This window comes from Pelodiscus sinensis, chromosome 5 (genome assembly GCF_052426305.1).
Source record: "Pelodiscus sinensis isolate ZL-2025 chromosome 5, ASM5242630v1, whole genome shotgun sequence".
Taxonomy (NCBI): Eukaryota; Metazoa; Chordata; order Testudines; family Trionychidae; genus Pelodiscus; species Pelodiscus sinensis.
The window spans coordinates 134468544-134478732 of NC_143056.1; the positions used below are offsets into that span (position 1 = coordinate 134468544).

General features: G+C 57.5%; 1 protein-coding gene across 1 annotated transcript; it reads right to left on the reverse strand.

Moving 5' to 3' along the window:
• Positions 1 to 545: 545 nt before the first annotated feature.
• Positions 546 to 9188, reverse strand: LOC142829302 (serine protease 27-like). Its single transcript, XM_075928745.2, has 6 exons — positions 9015 to 9188; positions 5634 to 5660; positions 5388 to 5553; positions 4738 to 5009; positions 4088 to 4257; positions 546 to 3349 (listed from the first exon to the last, which is right to left on the reverse strand). Exons 1-6 carry the CDS (start codon positions 9085 to 9087, stop codon positions 3041 to 3043), a joined length of 1017 nt encoding a protein of 338 aa, XP_075784860.1. The 5' UTR covers positions 9088 to 9188; the 3' UTR covers positions 546 to 3040.
• Between the last annotated feature and the right edge of the window lie 1001 nt (positions 9189 to 10189).

Consider the following 10189-nt stretch of genomic DNA (forward strand, 5'->3'; position numbering starts at 1 on the left):
GGCAGCGCACGTTCACCCAGGGTGGGAAGGAAGCCAGCGTGGTCCTGCCTGTATCAGCTCCCCCTCCAGCCCCTCTGGTCTTGTGGTGGGGGGTGAGCCTGGCGGTGGCTCACATCCAGATGTGAACAGCTGCATGCCTTCCTTTCCCAGCCTCCGCGCCCCCCCCCCCAGGATCTGCAGTGGAAAACTGGCCTGGATCCAGGGGACCGTGAATTTCCTCCTCTGGGAAGGGAACATCTCGCCAGTGCAAGGACGAGGCCGTTAGCTCACCCTGGGGACACCCCATCTGAGCCCCCCATCCTTCCAGGGTAGGCCCGGCCCGGCCGCCGGCTTCCTGACGGAGCTGCCCCTGCGTGGCGGGCCCCGTCTCGGCTCGCGATGCCTCGCAGCTACTGTGCATCTTGGACCCGTTGCCGGGCGAGCCCCCCACCCCACGTCGGCGGAGGGGGCGCGAGGAGTTCACACCCTCTCTCTAGCACATCTGGACCGGGGGGGGCGCCCAGCTGCAATCTCTTCCCCTTGCTTTATTTGCTCAGAGAGGCCGCTGTGGGGGCGAAAGGATTTTATTGGCTTTGAAGGAGGAATCCAGGCCTGAGCGCATCCAGAAGTCACGCTGGAAACGTCCGACAACGGACCAGGCCTCGGGAGCTGCAGGTGGGCTCCGAGGGTGGAGAAGAGCACGTCTCCTTGGGACCAACCCTTCGGGAAGGGCCCTTTGCCGATCGCGGCCGCGCCAGGCAGGATGGAAACACAGCAGGCCCTCTCCTTCATGCCCACCAGGCTGAGGTAGGACCAAGTCAACCTAGACCCTCCCAGACAAGTTCCTAGACCCCTCCAGCGATGGTACATCCATGACCCCCCCTCTCCCCCGAGGAGCCTGTTCCAGCCGTGAGCTTAGGTCTGGAAAGCTTTCCTGAGAGCCAGCCCTTGTTGTAAACAGCGAATTCCTTTGTCCACCCCTTGCTGGCGCTGGCGACCTGATCAGTGGCCACCAGCCATTGGCTTCTCTGATGTTCGGCTCACGCTCCTTGGCTAGATCCCGTCTAGGTGCTTTGCTGCCCATGACGTGCAGCTCCCTTGAGAATCCGGGTCTTCGCTAAAGAAGCAGAGAGAAGGATCTGGATTGGCACTCACAGAAGAGAGACTTGTCTGTCCTCGTCTCCTGCCGCCTTTGGAAACTTCCAAGCACTTCAACCCAAGGGCGCAGAGTTTGTAAAACTTCATAAAACTCCCTGAGATTCATCACTCTGGCCCCACGGGTCCCACACATTCTGACGGTAGACTCACCAAATCCCAGCCAAACAGCAAGGGTGAAGGAGTCAAGCAACAGCAGTTGAGAAAGTCGCATTTCCCCACCCGGACAGCTGGATGGAGCTTGCAACCTCTGTCTGCTAGTCATCTCTGGACCAAAGCAGTCCTGCGCTCCGGCGGCGAAATATTGGAATGCCGCGTTACCTTGCGTTTGACTGAAACAAGCCGCCGCCTCCAGAGAAATAGATGCTTGATCAAAAGAAAAATAATAACTAATGGCAGCAAGTTTTTTGTAGCTCCCAGAAACTAAGGAAATTCCCAGACAAAAAAAGTTGTTAAGGTCACAACCAATTCACTTACAAAACAAACCACCAGCAGGTGTGAAATATTGAAAGTCACAATAAAGATAAATGTTTGAAATACCAGGAACTGCATACCATTTCAACAAATACCCGTAGTTCTGGCATGTCTATGGACACACCTCTATTTATCGGTCAATATTGTGTCCAGTGACCAAACTGCTCCTTAATATCAAAACATCTGAGCTGTCTCTCGTTCACAGTTTGTGCTCCACAGCGGGAAGACCATAAAACAACGCAGGTTATCTCAGGACTTGCGTTTGTCTGTGTTTTATGATATTTAGAGTTAGTTCATGTGAGAAATGCATCAGTATATATACGCCCATAAACACCCTCTCAAATTTATAAAGGGGATCGGTCAATCCAGAGAGAAAGACTTCCGCTCCAAAGTGGAATAAAATTCATATGGTTTGTAACCCAGATTGTGCTGGTCAAAAGATGGTAGCGGTGAAAGAGGAGAATTGAAATTAATGAATTAATTACCATCAGTGCCTTTCTGTTATTCTCCTCAACTAAATGTGTGCTTTTCAAAATTTCAAAATTTGCAATTTTTTAAAATTTCAAAATGTGCACTTCTCAAAATGTCAAAATTTTCCCTTTTTGAAATTTCAAAATTTCACAATTTTTGCCATCTCAAAAGTTGCAATTTTCAGAATCGCAAAATTTCCAAACTCAGTTCCTCTCTCAGGCTTTGTTTTCCTAGACTAAAAAAGCCAGTCTCTCCAAGTCTCTCCTCATAAGATTGGCTTCCCATGCCTCTGCTCGTCCGCGAAGGCCTTTTCTGCACCTGTCCATCTCAGAATTTTACTTTCTTTTCCATGGGTGCCCAGAACTGAGCACACGAGTCCAGAGGAGGCCCTTGTCTGATGGCATTAGCACTTGCCAATCTTTTCCTGGTCAAAGTCAGAAATGTCGACATGTTCCTATCAAATTAGCACCATTCAAAACAGTTTCGGTTAACTTCACCCTCAACCAAAATCTCCTTGACTTCTCCCAAGAGACCTCATCCACCCTACAAAACCAGACACTGATGGCCATCTCCCATGTATTTATACCCGCCTGAAATGATCCCTCCTAAGAAAGCAAAGGCTATTTTGTCCTATCTCCCATGCCCTAGCCCTAAATATATTCATGAAGATAGAAACCTAGAACAAGTGGCTGACCCTCCTTCACAACTATGGCACCCTGGCTGTAGTGACAGAGGGAAGTATGCGCACTTGCAGTGTTTCACAAACTTTTTGGTCTGGGAATTTCCTTAGTTTTTAAACTTTTTAAATTATTTCCCCACAGGGAATGCTAAAGTCCAGGGCTTTTAGGGAGCCAGTTTTGGGGAGACAGGATCAGAGAGTTAGATTCCTTCTTTCTTTTTCTTCCATCTTGCTAGAGGAGGCAGGGAATCCTCTCTCTTTCTCTGTCCCACTGTCTCGGTTTTAGATCAGGTACAGCAGGCAAGCCAAGAGGACGAGGGTGCTGACAGCAGCAGAGGCAGCATGGCTGGCCCAGACTTCATCAGGGTGCTTTTGTCCTATGATATTTGCCACGTCACGAGATTTCCGGCCCTTGGACTCCTTGATGAACTCTATATTAGGGACATATTCCTGGATCCAGTTCTGATAGGAGGTGAGGCGGCTATAGACTCCGGGGCGGTTTTTGATGGCACAGCCTTCGCCCCAGCTGACAACTCCAGCCAGCACCCAGACATCCCCTACTATGCACATCATGGGGCCTCCAGAGTCACCCTAAGGAAGAGAGGGAGAAGATTTAGTGCCCTGGGATGGGAGAATTGAAATTAATTAATTGATAATTAATGAGGTCATTAATTTATTTGTCAGTACCTTCCTGTTATTTTCTGCATATAAACTTGCACTTTTCAAAATTTAAAATTTTCAAAATTTCAAAATTTTCAAAATTTTCAAAATTTGAAAATTTCAAAATTTGAAAATTTTCAAAATTTGCAATTTTCAAAATCTCAAAATTTTCAAACTCAGTTCCTCTCTCAGAGTTTGTTTTCCTAGACTAAAAAAGCCAATTTGGGGATATGGGAGCTATTCTGAGCTTGACAAAGACCTCCTGCCTCAGCAGGGCCCTGATCTCAGACCAGGCCTGTACACAATGGGAGCTTCTCTCTCAGGCAGAAGGGCTTGTGCAGATGGGAGCTATGAAATTGGGCAGCTGCATATTCACAGCAGGGCTCCAAAGGGATGGCTGCTCCAGAACTAAAATGCAGCCACCTCTGGGGTGGGGATTGGCAGGTGGATAAAAGTTGCACTGGGATGCTGCAAAGGGATTGCTTGCACAGAAGCCAGGCCTTGTCTGGTGTCCATAACCCTGGGCCTATTGCCACCCCGCCTACTCCCTGGGCTGGGAGCCAGGACTCCTGGGGTCTCTTCCTGGCTCTGGGAGGAGAGTGGGAGCTAGTGGTTAGAGAAGGGGTTGGGGGCCAGCACTCCTGGGGTCTCTGGCCCCTGGGCGCTCACATTGCAGGCGTCCCTCAAGCCCTCAGCGTAGCCGGCACAGATCATGTCGTCCTGGATGTCTCTGTAGGGCGGGCGGTTGACCCCGTTGGTGCGGTACAGGGACTTGCACGTCTTGGTGTCAATGATGGGGACTTGCAGCTTCTGCAGGGTCTGCGGGGACGGCAGGTCCACTGCAAGGGTACCAAGAGCCACGGTGAGGGGCTTGCTGTCTGCCCCAGCCCCTTCCCTGTCCCCTTGCGCTCCCCCGCCCCATCCTTCCCTCTCGACAGTTTGTTCCTCCCTTTCCTGGCTCTTCCCTGCTCTCCTGCAGCCCCTTTCCCTGGCTTTCCCCCTGCCCTGGCTCTCTGGTGCCCCTGCTCCCTTCCCGCTCTTTCATTCCTCCTCGCCGGCCCCCCGGCTCCATGCTGCCCTGCAGTCCTTCCTCTGCACAGTCTCTGTGCTCCTGACCCCCGACTTTCAGCCTCTGCCAGCCAAGCGCTGGCTCTGGTAACGCGCCTCCTCTCGCTTTCTTCCTTTGCTCTCTTTACGTGCTGGGTTTCTCTCTTGCTCGCTGTCTTGCTTTCTCTTCTCCCTCCCATCTTGCTGGCCCCACGTTGCCCGGGCCTATCCCAAGGCCCCATGCCCGCTGCGGGGGACCCGTGCCGACCTACCCCAGGGGCGCAGGTTGCCCCAGCCGGTCACCCAGCACTCTTTGCCCGGCGGGAATCGGATGGAGGTGTCCGGGAGGCAGATGGGCAGGATGTAGTCACTGAAATTGACCGGCGTGGCCAGCTGGATCAGGGCGATGTCCCCGCTCGTGGTCTGCCCGGCGTAGTTGGGGTTGGGGATGATGCGCTGCACAGGGCAGGCGCGCGAATGGGGGCCCGGGTTCTGCAGCTGGAGGATCCCCAGCACCACCCGGTACTGGGTCAGGTTCCGGAGCCTGGGGGGAGAAACCCATCAGGGCAGGTTAGGGGCTGAGGCAGTAGCAGAGAGGGGATGCGGCAGGAGTATCCCAGGGCTGGACTGACAAGAGCTGCGGGGTGGGAGTGAGGGGGCACGGTGGGGCTGGCAGGCGGGCAGGTGCCGGGGGGCAGGGTGGGAGCGAGGGGGCAGGGTTGGGCTGGCAGGTGGGGCGGGAGCGAGGGGGCAGGCGGGGCCGGCAGGCGGGGAGGTGCCGGGGGGCAGGGCGGGAGCGAGGGGGCAGGCGGGGCCGGCAGGCAGGGCAGGTGCCAGGGGGCAGGGCGGGAGCGAGGGGGCAGGCTGGGCCGGCAGGCGGGGCAGGTGCCGGGGGGCAGGCCCGGGGAGCCCCCACACTCACTGGTAGAAGCAATGAGCGGCCGTGATCAGCCATTCCTGGTTGATGAGGGAGGCCCCGCACATGTGGACCCCTTTCCACTGGACACTGGCCTGCCAGGGGAACTCCCCCTCCTTGGTGTCGTTCCCCTCCACGATCCGGGTGAGGCTCACGTGGCGCCGCCCGCAGACTGCAGAGAGAAGGGACAGAGGGTAGGCGCCCGGCTTGGTGTGGGGGTTGCTCAGCCCTGGCTCCGGGGCGTGGACTCACCTTGGGTTCCTTGGCTCTGCTGGGCCCCTGCAATGCAAGGAGACAAGGTCAGAGGGGGAGACGTGGGGTCTAGGCCGCAGCCTTCTCCCGCCCCACCCCGGAGGCAGCGGAGAGACCAGCCGCGCCCCCAGTTCCACCCCCGAAGTGGCCGCCTCTCAGTGCCCGGCGAATCACTCCTGTGCTCCGTTGCCATGCGGCTGTTCCCCAGCTGTTCTACCCCAGAAGTGGCCGCAACTTGGCGCCAGACGCCCCTTCCCTCCTCCGGCCGCCTGGAGCGCTCAGCACGGCGCCCGCGAGCCAGGACAGGCTCCCAACGACCCGGAGGTGTTTAAAACAGAACCAACAGGAGGATTCGGGTGAGTTGCCCCCTCTGTGCCGTGGGAACCCACGTTCTCCTGGCAACGCTCGTTGGTTTCCCACCAGCTCTGCCCCTTTCTCACCCCGGGAGCGCTTTGCAAAACCAGATGCGGGCTGGCCACCTTGCCGTCTCCCAGAAACAACTGGGGGGGAAAACGTGTTATGCGCCGCCCGACCAGTTTGATTGGGACCTGTTGGGGCTGAGAGAGTCTGGCGCGAAGAGACGCTGGCTTCGCCATGTTGCAGAATGAGGCTCGGGGAAGAACCCCCCCCCCCCAGAGGGCTACTGGAAAGAAACTTTTGGATTGACCCAGTGTGGGACCCGCCGTCTCCTCCCGCACCGATCGGGGCTTGGGCATCCGAGCCTGATTTCAGCTGGGAGGAAAAGGGAAACTTTCAAAAACATCGGTGGGGCAGGAAGCGGCTTCCTGCCCTGCTCTGATTTGGGAGTCTCGGGGCAATCGCTTCAGGCTCTCTGCAAACTCAGGCAGCCTGGTATATCAATCACCCTCCCGGGAGCTGCCCCCCCGTTCACAGTCCCCCACCCCAGTGCTGGAGGGTCTCCGAGCTAGGCTGCACCCTGCCTGCTCCTAGAGGCAGGCTCACATTCCAGGGCTGGCGTGGGATCCGAGCCGGCACATCTCGGCCGGCTTCACCTCCCTGGTGTTTAATTGCAGGGTGGCAATTACCCGGGATTAGAGGGGAGGAAGTGAAGGATAGAAGCCAACCCCGTGGAATGCGGCACCGCCTCTTGCGTTGCGACACGGCTGGCTACAGGCCGGGCCTGGCGTCTCTGCGCTGGCCGCACCCCATGCCCTTAATCCTGCTGACTGTGCCGAAGCCAACCCATGGGCCCATCTAGCTTGGTATCAGGCCTCCTCCTTCCCACCCTTTCCCCTGGTGCAAGCCAGCAGCCAGCACCCCAAGATCCAAGCATTCCAGCCCCGTGGCACGCACGGCCCATGTCGCCTTTTGCCAGGCTGGCCTGGGCAGCAGCTCGTTAAGAATTACAGCTGTCCCTCATTAGCCAATTAAGCATCCCAGCTGCAGAGTTCCCCCTGAGGCATGGAGTTCTGCTGCTTGGTTGCACCTGGAACCGGGGGACGAGTGCTTGGGAAGAGGGTGCCCACCTTCCCTTCCGTGCCTGGCTTCACCGCGCTCACAGCAGGCAGGGCTGTTCACCTCGCACGGCTCAGCCCTGGTGCGGGCAGGTCAGGCATTGGCAGAGGGCACCAGGGAGACACCAGCAGGGTAACTTTCTCCCCTCACTCATTCTGCAGCATGCCAGGACAGGAGAGCAGCAGGACCCTGGGTTCTCTGCCTGGCTAGGGGAGTGGGGTTTAGTGGATAGAGCAGCGGGCTGGAAGCCAGGACTCCTCGGATCTCTCTCCAACTCTGGGAGAGGAGAAGGAGAGGGAGGTTGGTGGGCTCTCTTCCCAGCTTGGCTAAAGATTCCCCTGTGAGTAAATTTGTGCTTCACTCTAGGACTCAGTTTTCCCATCTGTGAAATGGGAAGAACAATTTTGCTTGCGCTGCCTGCTGCTTTCAGCAGGGACCTTCTCTCCCTGTGTGTCTGCACCAAAAAGTTTGTGCTAGTTGCTTTGTTTGTTTAGGAGAGAGGCTTAAAATATGCATGGGGGGTGGGTTATGTGTCTGCAGAAGGGGAGACAAAGCTGCATGCGGGACAAGGCCGCTGGGGAAGAGCCGCACACAGATGGCTTTCCCGGCGCTGCGACCAGCTCTGGGGCGGAGCATTTGCATGAAACCCGATCCGGACTGAAATCTGCCGAAGATACGGCGTAGGGAGAAGTTGCACAGACAAGAGTGGACTTGAAACTCCACGGAAAAGCAGCTCGAGAATAACCCGCTGTGATTTCTCGCGAACACGCAACAAGCCCCCCCACAGCATGTATGAGACTGACACCGGCCTCGGGCCGGGGTCACAACTGAACCCGTTTCCGTGGCAACATACAAATTCTAGACCTTTTTTTTTTTTGCATGACTGGACCCAAAATCTGGCTGCATGTTTGCACCCCCCCATTTTGAGGTTTGCCCCGCTGGGGGCAGTTTTGAAGGCAGCCACATTTCAAAGGCTGGACCCGGAGTGGAGCATGTGGGGATAAATCCTTCCCCACCAAACCTCTGTGGGTTTTGCATTCTTCAACCGGACCCCTTTGCACCTGCAATTTCTGTGCCGTTCGCCCCCAAAACGTTTGCCCCCAAAGTCAGCAGGGAGTTTTGCAGACACATTACAGCTTCCCCTCCTCTGCCCATTTCTTGGACCAACTCCCCCGTCTCTCCCCTAAAGTTTGTGAGCCTAACTTTAATACTTCTGGGCAGACGGTTGCCTTTTCTCCTCCACCAAAAATATCGGTCAGTGTCAAATTTAACCCTTTTCCTACAGATGTTCCTTCTCTCTTCATCTGCCTGGAGTTTGTCATTTTGAAAAGCCAGATCTTGGCTCACACACACGGGAGGAAAACACATCCTAAAGTCAGAGCTCCAGTCATCCGAAGAGGTAGGCTGTGCCCACAAAAGCTCATGGCCCCATCTCCGAGTTGGGTGAGTCTATAAAGTGCTAGCAAACCATTTGTTGTTTTTTTCTGTAACAGACCAACTCGGCGACCCCCTGAAGCTTTCAAACACAGCAGGGGTTTAAAGCCCACGGTTTCCACAATGAGGCCCAGGAGTGGGCAGGTTTTTCCGCCCTGCATGTTAACCGCTCCGTTGACCGGCCAGGGAGTCATTCCTGACCCAGAGCTGGGGGAACCGATCCGGCGGGCCCGTGTCACCCTTAGCCGAGGGAGTACCCTAGCTTAGACGCCCTCCACCAGCAACCACAATCCACACGGAGCTGGGAATACAATGCACACATCCTACCCATGATTCCTTATGGCTCGAATTCCCAGCCCTGCTGCTCTAACCACTACACCCCACTCCCCTTCCAGTGCAGCAGAGAGCCCTGCTTCTCCCTTCCCCCGCACCTTTGCGGGAGGCGACTCGCTCCCGCGGCTGGAGTCTTACCGAGCAGCAACGTGAGCAGGAGCAGGGACCCGGTTCTCAGCCCGCTGGCCTTGGTTCCTCGCCGCTCCTCCATGCTGCTCCTTCGTCGCTAGCCCGGAAGGGGATCCCCAGGCCCGCAGAGAGAAGCAGCCAGGCTGCCGGGCGGTGCACAGAGCCAGGGCAGGGTGTGCACCCCGCACGGCTATATAGCCATCCAGTTAGGCTGCTGAGAATGTTGACCGACAGGTTCGGCAGAGGTTGGCACATGCCTCTCCTGCTTCCCCTGTTGCCACTCGCCAGCTGGGCCCGCGGTTCCCCTCGCTCTGCGGCCCCCCCGGGCACTGTCCTTGGCCATGGTGGGTGCCCCATGCCAGCCGGGTTTGGGGAGGGAGGGCTTGGAGGCACGGCAGTGGCCGCGGCCGGCCCGCGGGTACCGGATTAGGACATGGAGCCGCACAGAGGTGCTGCGGGGCTGCATGTGGCACTCCGGGCAGCGTACAAGTACGTTCTCTAGAAGACTTACCTGGCATTGCCGGGGGCACGGGGCCACTCTGCCCTCCGGCTCCTCCCTGCGGCCAGAGCAGGGCAGGGGGCGCTGCTGGTGCTCCCCAGGGCAGCAGGGGCCGCGGGACGGCCAGCCGCTGTTCCCCGGGGCAGTGGGGAGTGATGGGGGCCATGCAATGGCCGGCTGCTGCTCCCCGGGGGCAGTGGGGAGTGAAGGGGGGCCGTGTGTCTGCCAGCAACTGTTCCCAGGGGTAGTCGGGTGTAACGGGGGCCATGTGTCCACCAGTGACTGTTCCCGGGGATAGTTGAGAGTGACGGGGGCTGTGTGTCCACCAGCGACTGTTCCCGGGAGTAGTCGGGAGTGACGGGGGCCGTGTGTCCGCCAGCGACTGTTCCCGGGAGTAGTCGGGAGTGACGGGGGCCATGTGTCTGCCAGCGACTGTTCCCGGGAGTAGTCGGGAGTGACGGGGGACATGTGTCTGCCAGCAACTGTTCCCAGGGGTAGTCGGGTGTAACGGGGGCCATGTGTCCGCCAGTGACTGTTCCCGGGGATAGTTGAGAGTGACGGGGGCCGTGTGTCCGCCAGCGACTGTTCCCGGGAGTAGTCGGGAGTGACGGAGGCCGTGTGTCCGCCAGCGACTGTTCCCGGGAGTAGTCGGGAGTGACGGGGGCCGTGTGTCCGCCAGCGACTG

Bases quoted from the DNA above. Each gene is read 5' to 3' on its own strand.
- LOC142829302 (XM_075928745.2), bottom strand. From the start codon at position 9,087: ATGGAGGAGCGGCGAGGAACCAAGGCCAGCGGGCTGAGAACCGGGTCC. The intron at 5,661-9,014 runs GTAAGACTCCAG...CTTGCATTGCAG, and splicing joins CCTGCTCACGTTGCTGCTCG to GGGCCCAGCAGAGCCAAGGA. The intron at 5,010-5,387 runs GTGAGTGTGGGG...TTCTCCCCCCAG, and splicing joins GCCGCTCATTGCTTCTACCA to GCTCCGGAACCTGACCCAGT.